The sequence below is a fragment of the Schistocerca cancellata genome, chromosome 1 (genome assembly GCF_023864275.1).
Source record: "Schistocerca cancellata isolate TAMUIC-IGC-003103 chromosome 1, iqSchCanc2.1, whole genome shotgun sequence".
Classification (NCBI taxonomy): domain Eukaryota; kingdom Metazoa; phylum Arthropoda; class Insecta; order Orthoptera; family Acrididae; genus Schistocerca; species Schistocerca cancellata.
This window is the reverse complement of record NC_064626.1, coordinates 351,384,554-351,404,546: the sequence shown is the minus strand read 5'-3', so window position 1 is coordinate 351,404,546 and position 19,993 is coordinate 351,384,554. Positions and strand designations below refer to the sequence as shown.

At 41.3% G+C, this 19,993-nt stretch overlaps 1 protein-coding gene across 1 annotated transcript in view; it reads right to left on the bottom strand.

Moving 5' to 3' along the window:
- LOC126161448 (uncharacterized) overlaps positions 1-16,615 on the bottom strand; it is a 51,386-nt gene extending 34,771 nt beyond the window's left edge. Inside the window, exon 1 of the mRNA XM_049917267.1 lies at positions 16,366-16,615. Within this exon, the coding sequence (XP_049773224.1) occupies positions 16,366-16,581 (216 nt within the window). The 5' untranslated portion in view covers positions 16,582-16,615. The remainder of the gene's footprint in view (positions 1-16,365) is intronic.
- Between the last annotated feature and the right edge of the window lie 3,378 nt (positions 16,616-19,993).

The following is a 19,993-nucleotide window of genomic DNA, read 5'->3' as shown; positions in this document are numbered from 1 at the left end:
TCTGCTTGAAGTCTGAGGGTATTTACCCAGCCTCAGACATCTTGCATACGAGGTGGAATATTTTTCGCATGACGCTCTCCCAAGAATATCAGCAGTTCTGAGGGAATGTCGCCTACTGCAAGGGCCTTGTATCGACTTAGGTCCTTCAGTGCACTGTCAAATTCTTCTCACAGTATCATATCACATCTCATCTTCTTCTTCCTCTTGCCTTTCTATAATATTGTTTTCAAGTTTATTTACCCTGTATAGTCCCTTTATACATTTTCCTTCCACCTTTCAACTTTCGCTTCTTTGCTTAGGACTGGTTTTCCATCTGAACTCTCGATATTCATACAGCGACTTCTCTTTCTTCCAAAGGTGTCTCAGATTTTCCTTTAGGTGGTGTCTACCTTTCCCCTACTTATACGTGGTTCTACAGACTTACGTTTATCTAGTCATGCTTAGCAATCTGGCAACCACTCTTAGTGTCATTTTTTAGACGTTTGTATTCCCTTTCGCCTGCATTATTTAATGAATTTTGGTATTATCTTGTTTTATTTATAAATGCTATTATCTACACTGACATCCAGGTATTATTACTAGGCCTTATCTTTTTACCTGTTAGAACCTCTGCTGCTTTCAATATTTCATCTCTCAAAGTTATCCATTCGTCTTCTACTGTGTTCCTTGTCCCCGTTCCAGTGAAATGTTGCTTAATGCTCCCTTTGAAACTCTCAGCGACCTCTGGTTCTTTCAACTTATCTACTTCCCGTATGCTTCAACATTATCGATTGCAAAATAAATTGCGAAATAATAAATACAGCGGAAGTATAATATGTTAAACTGCAGTAACTATCTGTAGGGGATCGGTTCACGTAAGGTTTTAGAACAGATAGTAGTAAATAATGATAGTTTTCACCATTTTTCTGAATAAGATAAAAGAGCTCAGAAATCAAAGACATGAGCAAAAGCTAATAACGCTACGAATAGCTGGTAAAATTCTAAACCTAATTCATGTATAACACATATGGTAGGGACAAGTTTACTTCAGCCGTGCCGCGTAGCGATAGGTTGGAGAAATCCGCCTGGTGTTTATCGCCTTAGAAGCGTTTTTCTGGGCAGCAGCCAGCAACGAAGCAGTTCTGGCAATGGGGGAAAGCGGCTCGTATACCGACGTCGGCACATTTATTATGGCAGAGCACGTTTCGGAACTTTACTTGGGGTTAAGTTTGTTGTGTCGAACGTTGTAGCCTTGGAGCAAGACAGTTTGCTGTGCGACCAATTCCTCCAATTTTTTTCGTGGCTTTAACCGACGACGGTACGTATTCAGCACCTCGTATTACAGGTTGGTATAAATTTGGTTTGTCTGGGATGGCCAAGCATATTTTAGGCTGTTAAATTTGTATGCGGTGCAACTTAGCTTCCCTTAAAATATTTCTGGTTTCTGAAATTATTACTTTTTCTTAAGAAATGTTCCCTTTTAAATTTTGTCGTTTATAAAATAATTCTGTATGTACTCCCCGCTTGTGCTGCGTCTATATGGACAATTTGACCCAGGTAACTTGTGAAATAGGTTGAATAAATTCTGTTCTTTTTCTGTGTTGACGGGGGCAGTCATCCTTTCTTGGCTCTGGAACTTATAGTTCCGTGTTCTTAATCCGATGAAGCGGTTGGGAGCATACCGTTTCTTATTTACTGCCTTGCGATGTAAGTTGTTTGCGTTTAGCTTAACTTGTTAAAGAACTCCATCCTTAGTTAATTCAAAGCATTTGTTCTAATAGTTGCTTGAGCTCATGGGCGTTTGTTATTAAACTTCTATCTCTAGATGTCTGATTTAAAGAAATTCAGGCCGGGGCCTCTGTTTCAGGTGCTAGCGTACCTGTGTTCATTAAAATTTCTGGTGTTTAGAATCAATTTTAAATATTATTTTATGCACATTAAGCTTGTTGAGTAATTTGAAGCGAGCGTTCTAACTCTTGTATGAGCACATGTGCGTCCCCGAAATTTTGACACTAGCTATTAATCCTTGTGCACATTTAATTTGCCTTCTGAACTGATGGATAATTTGTTAATGTGTGTAATATGTTCTCCATCTGAGCACAAGTGCGTTGTAAAATTTTTTTCTTGAGGTTGATTGCAATCAGACATAATTCGGTTTGTTTTTAAAAGAAAGAATCTTGTGACCAGTTATAGCGTGTAAAGTGTTAATCTGATCTGTTGTTATTGTACGTATTTCAAGGTTGTTTTACGTCTGTGTTTTAGAATGAGTGTCTTGACCAATCTCACAAGTGAAGCCTCCCGATTAATCGGTGGCGTCGAAGTTGAAACTTATTCCCGTTAAACCCCAGCTGACATTGTTATAAAATTTTACATTTTCTAGGAACTTGGTGAGTGTAATAAAATGCATTTAAAATTTATTTGTATGACGAATGGCGTTCTAGCTCTGTTTGCTCAGTCTTTTCATCCTTAAGGCAACCAAGCGGCATTACTGTTATTGGTCTGCGTTATAAAGTTCATCTGCACTCAACGAAAGACAGTATAGAAGATTTTTTTTGATAAAAAGACAATGAAACAGGTATTCTGACAGCTCCAAGGAATTAGCAAGCAAGTGCGCTTCATGTGAAGTGTTTACGTGTGTAGTGTTTTTAATGATATCTACAATAATTGTAATTTTGTGGGTTTTACGACAGCTCGAGTTAATGTAAGGGTAAAGGCCATCTTGGCCTTAGATCAGTTCATTAGAGAGGTCGGCACCTAAGAACTGGTCCTTATGAGGGGGATGTCAGTCACGACTGAAGTGGTTAACATTTTTCGGGCGTTAAGCCTAGAATTTCTTCAGAGATGGACAACTTAACAGAATTTTTCGACTATTGCGCTCATGAACTTTAACACTGAACTGTGGCGTCGTGTTCGAAGACTTGTCAAAATTCAGCGTAGGTTTGTAGACTTTGAAAAATTATGAGTAACCTCTACGTCGAACTGTAACTTTGAACAGCAGTGTCGTGTGTCGAACTTAGTGCATTGTTTGTCGAGTTTTCGTATCAGTTTGCCTTTGCTCTCACAATATTAATCAAGGTATCAATAAACATTTTCATTACTGAACAGTACCCACAATGCGTAAAGGACATTTACTCATTTCTCCGGGTATTTCTTGCCTGTAATTTAACTAAATTATAGGAAGTCAACAGAACCGTAACTGGATAACGCAACAGGTCTGTAGGCGTCTCCTAGACCCGCGTTTCTCAGCCTGTTTTCCTTTTAAGTTCATTTAATGCTTTCGCGACACCCCTGCATGTGATTTCTTTCCTAGATGAAAAAGGAAACACGTAAACTACACACAATATTTTTTTATCACTATGCGTGTAGTCGCATATAATGTTGGGCTATTTCTGTGAAGTCGTATATAATATTGGCCAATTTCTTGCAAAGTGGGCTACTCCTAGAAACGATTTGACAATAATTCTTTTTGTCTTCTAGATATTTTATGTGCGGAAGATTAGAAGACATTAAAAATCTCGCGACACGCCTGACATACATTTGCGACTCACAAATGTGTCGTTACACGACGGTTGAGAAACGTTGCCCTAGACACATTCAAAGCCTGGCAACTAAAAAAATTGGTCACACTCCTAGTTAAGGCCTTCTACATAAGGAAGCACTTTGTATTAGGAAGACGTTACTAGTATGTTACGACTATTGCATGTTTGCTTGTTGACCAAATACCGACAGTTGCGACTGTAGTGAGTACGAAGTCGAAACTAGACTGAGGATCAACGAAAATGTGTGGTCTGGTCGGATGAATTAATCTTCTTGTTACACCAGATCGAAAATCATGTCTAAATACGGCCACATCCAGGTGAACGCCTGCTCGAAACATGCTTTGCGCTACGGACGCAGGTCAGTGGATGCATTATTATGACAGGGTGGCATTCACCTCAATTTCCATGAGACCTGTGATAGTAATAAGGCATTGTAGACTACGTGAACATTATTGTAGACCACCTGCGTTCCTTCATTCTTGATGTCTTCTTCAACAGCGATGGCATCTTCCAGCAGGATAAATGTCCATGTCACAAGGCCAGAATCGTTCTTCAGTGGTTTCAGGAACTTGATAGTGAACTCACGTTGATGTCTCTGCCACCAGATTCGCCTGATCTGTAAGCTGAGGAATACACTCGAGACGCTATCTGCCGATAGCTGGGTGGCCACAAACTATCAACCATTAATTTATGGAACAGTGTGTTCTGTATGTACAGAGATGGTGCCACATACACCCAGAAACCTACTAAGGACTTTTCTAATCAATACCATGGAGAATTGCTGTTGTATTTCGTTCCAAAGGTGGAACAACACAGTACTAAGCAAGTGGTCGTAATGTTTTGGCTCGTCGGAGTGGCTCCAATAGGGGAGGCTGAGAGGATCCAGTGAAGACCAGCTCGGTTCGCCGTAGTGTAGTGTAGTAAGACCAAGAGCTATATGGAGACGCTCATCAGACTCCAACTGCTACAGCTAACAAGATGTGAGTTTTGATCATGGAGCGTACTACTACTAAACTTCGAGAGAGTACGTTCCGAAAGATCTGCTACTACCACAATGCTCAGGGGATAGGTGCCAAAGCCGGCCGCGGTGGTCTCGCGGCTCTAGGCGCGCAGTCCGGAACCGCGCGACTGCTACGGTCGCAAGTTCGAATCCTGCCTCGGGCATGGATGTGTGTGCTGTCCTTAGGTTAGTTAGGTTTAAGTAGTTCTAAGTTCTAGAGGACTGATGACCACAGCTGTTAAGCCCCATAGTGCTCAGAGCCATTTGAACCATTTTTGACAGGTGCCACACCTCGCGAAATGTCCACGAGAGGAAAATCAGCGAAGCTGGAGCTCATGTGGAGGCTTATCGACACTCTCGTTCTGACAGAATACTGCACCCCTCTTCGGATTAATAGCTCCCATACGACAAAGATACATGTGGTACAAAATGACGCTACGTGCATTATTAGTGACACAATAAAGCCTACACAACTGCGCTTCTACCCTCATTGAGCCATGTATCACTACCGGAGATACGACGTAAAAAGAGTCTCCTTAGAGAGTTCCATACTCTCAGCTACCCACACATAATTACTTCGCTGACGTGGATCACAGAAGACATATCAAGAACTCGAACAGTAGTTACCGGTGAAGAATTCATAAATTTGAAGTTTGGCGTTCACAATAGCTGGGAACAATACTGGCAAGAACACTGTCCACCACAAGTGGATGTTTCACAATCACAAATAAGCCTCCCTGTTTCAGCCAATTACGCTATGTGCAGATGACATTAAACCGACGACACACGGCCATAAATGGGGGAAGATACCATCTCAAAAATACAACTGCGTAGCCGAGAAACAAACAGCCGGCAACATTGTGGAAGAATGTCCAAATCGAGCCTTCAAAGGACTCTTCACCGATGTTGTTGCAGTTACAAATGAAGCGACTGAGTACATCCGCTGCTTGGATGTCAGTTCGTAACTAAGTTTGGTACATAATACGTACGTACATGTGCATATGAACTGTGTTAAATTCAGTGTTATATGAATATATATGTACGGCACACGTTAAATAAATAATAAATCTCATATGTCGCAAGCCAGCTGGTTTCTCCTTTTTCCTTCTGTTTACAGTTCGTCAGTGCCTTTGTTACTTTTAGCCCTTTTGCATTCTTCTTACAATTTGTTTATTACTGATAAGATGTAAGTATTTGGAACCAAACACTGGTATCGCAAAGATACCACCTCACGACTGGTACTTTGGGACAAGTAATGTCGCTTTACTCCTTGACTCAGGGGTGGCTAAGATGTCGCCTTGCGGGCCATCCCCAGGCCCAGCTGCCAAAGCGCTGAGCCTCACTGCACATTTCCCCCACCACCGTTCCACGCTGTCTGAGCACGAGAAGTGGGAAGAGGGGAAAATTACGAAAGTGCCGCAAACGACATAGATCACAAACGAAATAAGTTCTCAGTATTATTATTCAATTATTTTAGGCGCGCTAAAAAAATAACATAATCTGACATGAAACTTTTACTTGTTAAAAACTGTAGGCATACAGACAGACGCAGACAGCTGCGCATATTTTCGCATCCAAGTGCCACATAAACGTGATTTGTTTAGATTCATAATTGAAAAAGGGTCTTTCGCACAAATGTATCGATCGAAATATTGTAGCAGTTTTGCAGCCTCATTATGGAGACGTGCAAATTCTATCTGACGAAAGCAATGTAGACGCTCTGGATTGTTTTAACGTAAAAAGGTTCGTCATTCAAACTGGAATTACCTTGCACATCAATCAGATAACATCTGCACATACGCAGGGTCCCTTTCAACTAAAACGGCAAACAATTCCGAAAACAGACCTAACATTCGTAATGTTGTCGGAACATTTGTAACTCGTTCAAGGCCACATGAATTCTCCAACCTAGTGTTTTCTTTAACGGCAGTGAGCATAGGAACTTGGACTGCGTTTGTCAGAATGTGTCCCTTCCAGAACTTGTCTAGGACTTAGGGACGAATATTCAAGTGCTATAGAACATACAAAATTTATCGAAAATGTATTTTTCTTAAAAACACATTAAGTAACTTTTGCCATTTATGTATGAAAAATTATATCCTCCACAAGACCACCCAAGGCCGCGCGGCAACGAACAGTGCATTCATTGAAGTTCTCGACGACGCGTTCACAAACACCTGGTGGGATGCCGTTAATAACACTTTTAATTTCATCCTTCAATTGGTGTATTGATTGTAGTTTGTTCACGTACACTTTTGATTTCATAAATCCCCACAAAAAAAAGTCACAAGGCGTAAGATCGGATGATCTGGGAGGCCATTCCTGACTGCTACGCTAAGAGACAATTATTTGAGGAATCTTTTCATTCAGAAGAGCAGTCGTTTACGAGATGTGTGGCATGTCGCACAATCTTGTTGAAACCAAAAATCGTCATTTTCATCAATAGGTGGGAAAACGCAATTAGAAAGCATGTTTCGGTAACGGTCGCCATTCACAGTGACAGCAGTACTGGTCGATTACTCCTCCCCAGAACCCACACCACACTGTCGTGCGTTGTGGATGCATCTCATCTTCCACAGTCACTCAAGGATTTTCCTTAACCCAAATTCTGCAGTTCTGCTTTCTGACATACGCACTGAGGTGGAAGTGCGCCTCATCTGAGAAAATTATTCTTTTTGTGAAGTTCTCGTTCTCCGTTTATCGAGTCAAGATCCGCTGAGCAAATCGATATCACTTTCCATTATCTTCAGGTTTCAGCTTTTGTGTAAGTTGAATCCCGTACGCATGCATTTTCAGATCTTTTGAAAGGGTTTTATACAGTGAACTTGGTGATAAATTCAATTGTTGAGCTCGTCGGCGAACCGATTTTCTGGGGTCTACGGTCACACTGTCACGCATGACAGCAATGTTTTCTTATGTTCGAACAGAATGCCGTCGTATTTCCGTAACGTTTGAAACAGAACCCGTGGCCTCAAACTTCGGGACCTACTTCCGAACTGATGATTCTTTTGGAGCAACATTACCTTCAAGTTTCAAACGCAGTTCACGATCTGTTCTGGTGGGACTTTAATCATCATTGCGATAACTTTTTATCACTTGGATACGTTGCTCAGTTGTCATCTAACGCAAGACGAAAATGAACTTCAAACAACAATTCTCACCAAAAAAAAAGCTATCAGGCTACTAATGTGAAGGATCGCAGACAACAAACATGAAAAAACCACGGCTATAAAAAAGTGCAAAATTCAAATTCATCCTTACTTCCGGGACACCAGTTATAAGGCGATGTTCTTTGAAGGTGTATCCCTATCAAATCAGAAAGAAGGTGTTTCTCACCTTGTAGTGTCTTACTCACTATGGGCAGTGTGCAGACTAGTTCACTTAAAATGCAAAGACTGTAATCCATTCCGGATGTTCAAATTTTCGCTACTGCACTACTTTTCCCTTCATAAAAATCGTTTCAGCAAAGCAACCTACTTCACAGTAATGTATAAAGGCTCTACAAATTTCGTTCACTTCCGTCGAAAACTGTTGCAAACAACAGTCGAATAATGCGTGTGATTTCTTAAATTTATACTATTCATACCGTCTCTTTCCTCACGTACTTTTTGTCTGAAAATTAGGAACCGAGTGCTTCTTGTTGTACTGAACAACGAATCCCGTCTGTCAGTCATTGCCCTCTCGCTGGCATGGATGTGTGTATTATTCATAGCATAAGTTAGTTTAAGCATTGTGTAAGTCGAGGGACCGATGATTTCAGCAGTTTGGTGCCTTAGGAATTCACACACATTGCAATTTTTTCCCCTTTTATTGCCAACTACATCTTTAAATTCTTTCTGTTTGGTATTGTAATATCGTTTCATAGCATATTTATAGTAGCTGTCGCTTAAGCGACTGCATAACAGATATTGAGAATTGTCGTCCATCTCTTATGTCAGTCCCATACATTTTTAAAGGCTTGTGAGAATAGATCGGTAGACTGCCCCCATTTGTGCAAACGTCCACTGAACCTATGAAAGTCCTTCATACCACAGACAAAGAGCGAAGGGTAAACAGTACTGACACCACAATTCTACTGAATTGAAGTGAGTTGTGCCGACAGAAAAATGCCGCATCATAATACTGAATGAAATGCCGCGCTGTACCGAGTACTTCCGGAAATGAGCGAGCAAAGCCGAGGCAGGCTGAGCTGCGGGCCGCACGCGGTCCACGCGCCCTGTCCGCGTGTCCGCGTCAAGTCTGGCTCGCTGTGGTCAGCCCTGCCTTAGCTCCATAAGGATTACTGCAAATGGGAGAGAGTGAAAATCAGTTTTTTTTAATCAGGTCACTCTGGCTGGGGGAGACAACCCTGACAAAAAAACAGCATGTCAAGGAGGCCTAATGTGGCAACCCCACTTCCTGACTGCCGAGCTAGAGATAGGTGAAATTTTGTCGGGAGATCTGAACAAAAGAAGGGTTGACTTGACAATTCTGAAACAGATAAAAAAAAACACATACACACACAACTATGTATTTCTCAGTGCTGTGTTGCAATTCATGTAAGCAGTAAATGAAAAAAAAAGTTACACATCAACACAGAACGGACAATAAGAATAACCAAATGGTCTTTGGCGGTAATAGGTGGTCCTGCTTCAGAAGACAGAAAGACAGAAAAATTCTAGCAATGTATGAAGAATTTTAAAGAACAGGACAAAAGAGTCTACAGAGAAAGCGTCCTCTGATAGCTTTCTGGCAGGAGAAACGATATGTCTACCTTACAGATGGAAAAAACCTATGATCGCCAGTTCCATTTGCAGAACTCAAAAATTTTGTCCAGTCCAGGACTACAATGGAAACTGCGAATGATCTGCCTACAATGCACTTTCGAGAAGTCCAACAAAACACAAGATAACGAAACATATTTTTTGATTAGTGTTCTCAAATATTTCTTAAATACTGCAGCATTCACTTATATAATTTGTTTGAAGATGATGCAATCAATTTCGAACTTAAAATATATAGTTGAGAGCATTGTTAACCTTACAACTTGGGGCTCTGAATTGATATATTTTATAATTTTGGTTCTCCTTGGGCAAGTCTGATATTTTTCGGCTAAACAAATTTCCTAGGCGCACAAATATTTTGGAGAACAAAACCAATTTGAATCTCAAAAATTTAAGCACAAAAGTTGGACTCCATGTTGAAGACATCATTCTTCACCAGCTCACTTGAGATCAAGAAGATAGGTAGTGAAGCTAAATTTTGTTTTAATATTGTGTTGACTGAAGTCACCTTTGAAGAAACATTGCGAGTGACGTTTTTTATTTTCGACTTTATTTTCATTCAAATAGGACAAAAACTTGTTTTGATTTGGGAACAAAAACAATGGGGAGAAATATTTTAGATTAAATCAAAGGGAAACATAACAGCCTATGAAAGAAAGCTGGTGACTGAATCAAAAATCTGTTTGAGTAGTCAGTGAAAATAAATGAGTTGTGAACTGTGCAGCTATGTACAGAAAATAATTATCACATAAGCGGTGCATTAGTAGAAATTAAGAAGGAATTAGCGGAAGACTGAATATCTGCAGATCAAAAAATTAAATCAAGCAATACATCAGAAAAACCAACGTTGGATCCAAATCGAAATTTGTGTACCTAAACCTGATTGAATTGGAATTTGGTTTGAAAGATTAACTTAGTGCCTTTGATGACGCCAAAAAATTTTGTGTTTGTGCTACAAATGAGACTGATGCTGAGGAAGTTGATTCATGTCACTTTTCTGTGGGGAGTGAAGATGCATTGTTTGAAGTATATCGTGTACATGAGGCTATAAAGTTCTTCTGAGTTTTGAACCATGAGTTTTGTCAGAGGAAACTGAATGTTTACAATAGTATTTTATGTTGTAAAGAGGTTAGAAGCAGATGAGTATCCAAAACTGAGAGCAGAAAGTCATTCAAAATTTGTTAGGTGTAAAGAGTCAGTCCGTTAAAAGCTACCTAAGGTTGCGGACAGTTGCGGATTGACTAGTGGGAGAAGTATTTAAATAAATTAGGCAAACAGTTCAAGATTTATTGGAGAAGATTTGTTGGACATACAGTAAGAGGTACTGATTTATTTAAAATGTGTTATTCTTATGGAAAGACGCATAGTTTTGGCTTGTCAATAACTTTAAAGGAAACAGACATTAAAGTATGTGAAATTAAAGTTATTTTTGCTTGTGTTCTAATGTTAGAAAATTGCGATTTGACTGTTAGATTAGGGGGGGGGAGTGGCCTTAAAGTGTAAAGTAAACTTATGTCACAGATGGAAAACTTGTCACAGCTTTTAATTCGGTAAATTGGCATATGATGTTTTCCCCATGATTTTCAGAGATAATTTTTTTAGAAGTGGAATACTTTTTCAGGTATTACAGCTATGTTGTAAAAACCTTCATGGGGATCCATGCCTTACGAATTATGTGTGTGTCAAGCAGACGACCGCAGTCCACAGAGGACTTCATTCTTCTGGACTATGTTATTTTCCCGAACTTTATTATGCATCTGTCAGTTTTCTTCTGTCAACATTATCTTCTTTACGACATGTTGTGATTGTCATATTAAATACCAGGTAATTAGTTTATGCCATTTTCGATTTATGCATATGTGATAGTTATTTGGCAACTAAAACGGCTAGATGTTTCTAAATATGGATACTGTGCTCTTTATGTTAGGATGTGCTTATGATATGAGAAATATACAGTTTTCATGAATTTTATGTTGCTGGCGAATGATTCAAAAATGCTTCATCTTTTACACACATGTAATGCAAGGCTGGATTCCAGGTAAAATGTTTCAATTTTTTATCTTCCCAATTACCACTCATTATATAACTTCTTCATTACAAATCTGCAAGCTGTGGTTTGCGTTAGGAATATGTTTATGGGCGAGAACAGTATTGCATTTACACAGTTGAAAAGCTACTTGGTTATTATTACTATTTATTCTATTTCGATGATTACATTTACGCATAAACAGTGTTAATGTATTGTTATTGCACTGCACTACACAGATTTGACCAAATGATGAGACTGATTCGTTCATACAACGCTAGTTTTGTCACCTTGGAATAATACAACTACTTTTTTCCAGATCGTGTTTGTAGTCCTAGTACAAACTGAAATCGCCGCATCACAGTAGCTTAGCATATCTCAAAACAAAACGTGATTGCGCACTGATAAGGTAGTCACGGCCCGCGCTGTTTTCTTTTGGTTCCCATAGGGGTGTGCAATGGTATAGGTGCGCGCAGATTTCATTGCAGACATTTACCCGCAAATAAACAAAAAATGATTACGTAACAATTTTTGGAGGGTGCAAGTAAAGCATTGTGACTATCCCTGGTACTCGGTGTTTGAGTCTTTGCCTGCGTTTGCCGGCACTAGGTAATGATCATAATTTAAGTTTCAGAGACCTTATTTCATGTGCCTACTTGTACAGGGAAGGACGGGTAATATGCAATATGTAAAAGAACCAAGAGGGAACAATAAGACTGGAAGAACAAGAACGGAGTGCTCGGACTAAAAAGAGTGTGAAGCAGGGGTGTAGTCTTTAGCTCTCACTGTTCAATCGAAAAATAACGAGGGAAATAAAAGAAAGCTTCAAGAGTGGGATTAAAATTCAGGATGAAAGGGTAGCAATGATAACATGCGCAGACGATGTTGCTATCATCAGTGAAAGTGAAAAAGTATTACAGGATATGTTGAATGGAATGAAGAATCAATGAGTACAGCACAAGGACTGAGAGAAAATGGAAGATAGACAAAAGTAATGAGAAATATTAGAAATGAGAACAGCGAGAAACTTAACATCAGAAATGGGGATGACAAAGAAGACGACATTAAGGAATTCTGCTACCTAGGCAGCAAAATAACCCATGACAGGCGGCACAAGGAGAACATAAAAAACAGACTAGCACAGGCAAAAAGAGTATTCCTGGCCAAAAAAAGTTTGGTAGCATCAAACATGGGTCTTAATTTGAGGAAGAAACGTCTGGGAATGTACGTTTGGAGCACAGCATCGTATGGTAGTGAAACATGGACTGTGGAAAAACCGGAACAGAAGGGAATCGAAGCATTTGAGACGTGGTGCTGAAGACGAATGTTGAAAATTAGGTGGACTGATAAGGTAAGGAGCAGGAGTTTCCCTGTAGAATCGACGAGGAAAGGAACATATGGAAAACACTGACAAGAAGAAGGGACAGGATGACACCTGTCAAGACATGAAACATAAAACGTAAGATATGGTACTAGAGGGAGCTGAAGATGGTAAAAACTGTAGAGGAAGAGATTGGAGAATACCCAGCAGATAACTGAGTACATAAGTTGCAATCTCAGCTCCGAGATGGGAAGGTTGGCCCAGGAGAGCAATTCCTGGCGAGTCGCATCAAACCAGTAAGAAGACTGATGACTCAAGAAAAGAAAGGAAAAACATACGTTAAATAGCCCGCCCGGGCGGAAAGGCGTGCCGGTCCCCGGCACGAATCCGTCCGGCGGATAAGTGTCGAGGTCCGGTGTGCCGGCCAGTCTTTGGATGGTTTTTAAGGCGGTTTTCCATCTGCCTCAGCGAAAGCGGGCTAGTTCCCATTACTTCGCCTCAGTTACACTTTGTCGGCGATTGCTGCGCAAACACTTTCTCCACGTACGCATACACCGTAATTACTCTACCACGCAAACATTGGGGTTACATTCGACTGGTATGAGACGTTCCCGGGAGGGGGGGGGGGGGCACTGGGGGCCGAACCGCACCCTGGGTTCGGTGTGGGGCGGCGGTGGGGTGAGTGGACTGCTGTAGCCTGTCGTGGGGTTGTGTGACACTGTGGGCTACAGCGGGGACGAAGCCTCTCTGTCGTTTCTAGGTCCCCAGTAACATACAATACAATACAGTATAGACTAATTCGAATGAAACATTGCCTATAATAACATGAATTACAGAGCTAGAGCGCTGAGGATATAATTCAAGCAAATACTCACTGAAGGTAGTAACCAAGTAGTATTTTGGAGTTGTGTTGGAGCTCTTCTCAGGTTTCTTGGCGTTCTGTAGTTAGAGCAGCATTATTCAGAATACGAACGATGAATTTGTCTCTTGTGTTTACGTTTTCACCTTCATGCATTCCCACAGGCAAAAATCGTGTAAACGAAATTTTGCGGATTTCTTTAGTACTCATGCGGATGACCTCACACTTCCCGCTGTAAATGACAACTGTAGGGGCCGTGCAGATGTAATTTCCGCCATATTGTTGTTTGTTGAACACCGATCTGTGCAGAGATTTTATGTCTGCTTGCTGAAGAACTACATTCTTCTAAGTGAATAATTTCTTCTACTTCATCCATACCCAGTTTATTTGCACGTTCAGATGCGATATGACTGCTCGGCGCTGCAGCAGTCTCAGGCAGTTTTAATGAAGACACGACTAAACACACTTTAATCAGGTACTTTACTGTTAGAAAGTTGTTCTGACAGCTTTATCCATAATTCTTGAAAAAGTAATGTATTCAAGAGTAGCATCACATATTTGTAGAAATGCAGTACTAACAAAATGTCAATTTAGTTTTCAGAAAGGCTCTTCAACAGAAATACTATATATGCTTTCACTGATCATATATTAAATGCATTGAATAACCGAACATCACCCACTGGGATATTTTGTGATCTCTTAAAGGCTTTTGAAAGTGTGAATCATGAAATTCTTCTAGATAAGCTTAAGTATTGTGGTATGAGTGGGACAGTGCACAAATGGTTTAATTCGTACTTAACTGGAAGACTTCAGATGGCTGAAATTAACAGTACAGATAGTTCGAAAAAACCAGCAGAGTCTAACTGAGGAGGTATCAAGAATGGTGTCCCACAGTGTTCAGTCTTGGGTCCCTTATTGTTCTTAATATATGTTAACGACTTGCCTCTCTATATTCATGAAGACGCAAAGTTGGTTCTTTTTGCCGATGATACAAGTATATTAATCACACCCAAGAAGCAAGAATCAGCTGAGGAAATTGCAAATAATGTCTTTCAGAAAATTATTAAGTGGTTCTCTGCAAATGGACTCTCACAAAATTTTGAGAAAACAGTTTATACAATTCTGTACAGTAAATGGCGTAACACCATTGATAAATACAGACTCTGAATCGGGCTGGGTGTGTGCACTGGTAAGAAACTGAATTGGAAGAAACACGTCGATGATCTGCTAAAACGGTTAGGTTCAGCTACTTATGCTATTAGGGTTATTGCAAATTTTGGTGATAAACATATCAGTAAATTAGCCTACTATGCCTATTTTCATTCACTGTTTTCATATGGCATCATATTTTCGGGCAATTCGTCATTAAGAGAGAAAGTATTCGTTGAACAAAAGCGTGTAATCATAATAATAGCTGGAGCCCAACCAAGATCACCTTGCAGACATTTATTTAAGGAACTCGGGATATTCGCAGAACCTTCGAAATACATATATTCACTTATGATATTTGTCATTAATAACCCAGCCCAATTGTAAAATAACAGCGAAGTGCATAGCTACAACATTAGAAGAAAGGATGATATTCACTATTCTGGATTAAATCTCACTTTGGCACAGAAAGAGATGAATTTTGCTGCCACAAAATTCTTTGGTCATTTGCCACATAATATTAAAAGTGTGACAGATAGTCAACCAACATTTAAAAGAAAATTAAAAGAATTTCTGAATGACAACTCCTTCTACTCAATAGATGAATTCTTGGATGTGAAGTAGTAACTGTAAAAAAATTAATTAATTAGTTAATTATTTTGGGTAAAGATAACTTATGTTAAGTGACACGTTCCACATCATTACGAAATGTCATATTCATGATCTATGGGACAAGGATTAATGTATGTATGTATGTTTACTGTATTCTGTACAAACAGTAGTAGTCGAGTTTCCATTACAAAATCTGTTCACAAACGGGCTATCGGCAATGTAAATACATGAGGCATGGTAAAGCAAAGTAGTAGAACTGGTCAATCTCAAAATTCACAATCGTTCGCAGCACGTGGTCTATTGGCTAGCGTTGCTGCCTGTGGATCATAGGGTCCTGGGTTCGATTCCCAAGCGGGTTGGGGATTTTCTCTGCCCGGGGACTGGGTGTTCGTGTCGTCCTCGTCATTTCATCATCATCATTCGTGACAGTGACTAGATTGGATTGTGAAGAAATTGGACTGTGTCAAAAGTGGGACATCGTACGGGCGCTGATGATCGCGCAGTTGGGCGCCCTACAAACCAAACGTCATCATCACAATCACTGCTGAAAAACTCCAATATGTGAACTGAAGCACAACTCCGTCAAAAGAAAAATGACAATCGACAAATACACGCCTGGCAACTGGAGTCCCAAAGTCTAAATGGAAAGCTATTTTTTTTAATTAGGTGCATGCCTGCATCCAAGAAAAATTGCAAGTACGCCTTATGGAAACTTTTCTTCTAATTAGTCTGTACCACCATCTCGTAAAATATTTATTGCTCCTCCTGAATCATTTCGTATCCCGGAAAACTTCTTCGGATTCGTACTTACCAGGAAAAGTTGTAAAAGGGAGATATTAAGCTTATCTTGACATTAGGAGCAAACGCGACGAAGGGTAAGGGTAGCTCTGGGCACTATGGGACTTAACATCTATGGTCATCAGTCCCCTAGAACTTAGAACTACTTAAACCTAACTAACCTAAGGACGTCACACAACGCCCAGTTATCACGAGGCAGAGAAAATCCCTGACCCCGCCGAGAATCGAACCCGGGAACCCGGGCACGGGAAGCGAGAACGCTACCGCACGACCACGAGCTGCGGACTGTAAGGGTAGCGAAGACGGCGAATGCGCAGACCTGCTTGAGAGGGACGAGCTGCTGCTGCTGGTCGTTGTGGGGGTGGACGGACCACTTGTGCGAGGAGGCGAGGGCGACCCCGTAGACGGCGGGCGGCCGCGGCAGCGCGCCCCACAGGAAGTCGGTGGCGGGCAGCTGGTGCTGCAGCGGCAGCGGCCAGCCCAGCGACAGCGACAGCGCGGCGGCAGACACCAGCAGAGTGCTCGCGAGAGACATGGCGGTCCCACTGAGCCGCCGGCAGGCGCGCCGCGCTTATACCGCGCCGCCTCCTTCGTTGCGTCACGTCTCACTGTCGCAGCCACACTGCCGAAAGGAGCGCCCTTATCTGCCGGGCACCACACAGCTAGGTGCCTCTTACGTTTCCAAACTACTGTAGCTGTTCCACTGCTGCCTTTCCTCCTGGTAAGGTCTGCCTTACTCGACATCGATTTTCAACTGTGACGCCATAAACACTATGAGCGAACGCTACCAAACTGATAGCACAATTATTCCACGCCAGTGGGGGTTTTGATTAAAATTTTATCATTATGTGAGCTTATTTTCAACACAGAAGAAAGCAATTCCTACAGATGAAGAATGGTTTGATTCTTTCCCATACAAGATGCCAGTGTATTTAGTAATGTTAGAATTACCTGATGTCAATTTCTGCCCCGGAATGACTCTCGACAGAGAAGAAGCACTTCTGAAACCTGTGCCTGACCATCTGAACGCTTATTAATGTTTTCTGGTCTTAGTTGTGGAACCTAAGTTGGCAACTTGTGATAAAATAATATGTTATGTTAACTGGGGACCTAGAAACGACAGAGAGGCTCCATCCCCGAAGCAGCCGCAGTGGTCCACAACCCCACGACGACTACCGCAGTCCACTTCACCCCTCCAAAAATGGTTCAAATGGCTCTGAGCACTATGGGACTTAACATCTATGGTCATCAGTCCCCTAGAACTTAGAACTACTTAAACCTAACTAACCTAAGGACAGCACACAACACCCAGCCATCACGAGGCAGAGAAAATCCCTGACCCCGCCGGGAATCGAACCCGGGAACCCGGGCGTGGGAAGCGAGAACGCTACCGCACGACCACGAGATGCGGGCTTTCACCCCTCCGCCGCCCCACACCGAACCCAGGGTTATTGTGCAGTTCGGCCCCCGGTGGACCCCGCAGGGAACGTCTCACACCAGACGAGTGTAGCCCCTATGTTTGTGTGGTAGAGTAATGGTGGTATACGCGTACGTGGAGAACTTGATTGCGCAGCAGTCGCCGACATAGTGTAGCTGAGGCAGAATAAGGGGAACCAGCCCGCATTCGCCGAGGCAGATGGAAAACCGCCTAAAAACCATCCACAGACTGGCCGGCTCACCGGACCTCGACACAAATCCGCCAGACGGATTCGAGCCGGGGACCGGCGCTCGTTCCCGCCCGGAACGCCGTGCGTTAGACCGCACGGCCGACCGGGCGGTCAATAAAACAGCAACTAACATGTAAAGTCCCTAAAAAAATCAAAACTAGTACAGGAACAGGTATATTCTATATTGAAATAAGGAAAGCTATTCGTTGAAATGACTAATTTATTACAACTGAATCGTGTATGAAATTTCTTGTTGAAACTGAACAGTAGAGAAAAAAGATCCTGTAAAACACATGTAGACGACAATTATCTCGACTGTAATACTCGATTGGCAAAGTTGCATAAACGTATAGGGTTCTCGCCGCGGCACCTCTCTTCTTGTGTAACAATGGTAAGGCTAGCTGACTGTCTGACATGACAGTGATTATGCACCAGGAAACATGAAAGGTATGCAACATAGATTAATTGAATAACTACAGCCAGAAGTGCTTTGCACTTCTTCTTCTTCATGTGCCGTCTCCTCTAAGAAGGTTGGCTGTCATCATGTCAATTTCTGATCTTGATTTGGCTGATCTAAGGAGTTCTGACGTTGAGCAGTTGTACCAATTTTTTAAAATGTCAATCCAGGATGTCCGTCTTCTACCCCTCGTTCTCTTCCCACAAATTTTCCCTTCTAGTATTATTTGCAATATTTTGTAATTTACTCCCCTAATAACATGGCCTAAATATTGTAGCTTCCTTACTTTAATAGTTTTAATTAATTCTTTTTCCTTTCCCATTCTTCTTAGGACATCTTGATTAGTAATCCTCGACACCCAACTAATTCTAAGTATTCTTCTATATGCCCACATTTCAAAAGCTTCTAAATTGTTCATGTCCTTCTTTTTCAATGTCCACGCTTCCATTCCGTATAGTAATTTTGAGAATACATAGCATCTTAGCAACCTCATTTTTGTGTTTAAACAAATGTCTCTCGAACAGAATGCATTTTTCATCTTATTAAAGATACTTCTGGCCTGTCCTATTCTCGATTTAATTTCTTCTGAGCTTTCAATCTCCTCATTTGCAATTGTTCATAGATATTTAAATTTACGTACTTGATCGACTCTTTCCCTATTGATTGTAAGATTTTCTTGTTGGTGTGTTTTAGATATCACCATGAACTTAGTCTTGCTTACGTTAAGAGTCAAGCCAAATTCTTCACTTTTTTCTGCGACTTTGTCAAGAAGTAATTGTAGATCTTTGAGGTTTCCAGCTAGTAGTGCAGTGTCATCAGCAAACCTAACATTGTTAATGTTTAGCCCATTCACTTTAATGCCAGCTATTTCATCTGATAGAGCTGCCTGGAATATGTCTTCTGAATACATATTAAACAATAAGGGTGAGAGAACGCAACCTTGTCTCACACCCCTCTTTATTTCTATATCATTCGATAACTCATTTTCTACCTTCACGGTTGCGGTTTGATTGTAATAGAGGTTATATATAATGCGGATGTCTTTCTTATCAAGTGTTTTCTTTTCTAACAATTCTATGAGATGATCATGACGAACTTTGTCAAATGCTTTATTATAATCCAGGAAGCACACATATAGTGGCTGATTAACCTCCATACATCGTTGCGCTAATATGTTAAAAGCAAACAATGCTTCTCTTGTACCGAGGGAACTTCTAAAACCGAATTGTGTTTCACTTATACCTTCTTCTAATTTTTTGTATATTCGTTGGTGTATAACTTTTAGAAATATCTTTAAGGTGTGCTTTGCACTACTGAAGGTTTAAAGCAACACGGAAAGTTCCCTGTGTGCAGCAGCCACAAAGATGCTCACCCTAGACAACTGCCTGTCGTCAGTCAATCCCGCGCTCAGCGCCGTCAGTGATTTGTTCATCTGCTCCCAGAACGCCCGTTCTCAGGCTCGAAAGTCTGACTTCGCCTCTGCCACCACCTGTGGACTCAAGTCTGTGATGCGTACTCGACGCCGTCTCCAAACAAACTCCCCTCAAAGCATACACAGAGTCGTCTCTTTTTCGTCACTCCGAAGTTAACTATCTGGATCTCCCTCAACGGAAAGGCTTGCCGCCAAAAGCTGCCGACGCCATGAGTACATCTCTGGCCTTACCGTCTGATTGACAATCATGGCGCTTATTTTTTATCATGCGCGGGAAATCACTTTATGCGGGAACCCAACTTTACAAAAACTACACCAGCCGCGTGGGCGACAGAATGTCGGACATGAAGTAGCGTGGGACTTTGTCAGATTTTACCACATTAGTAGATAT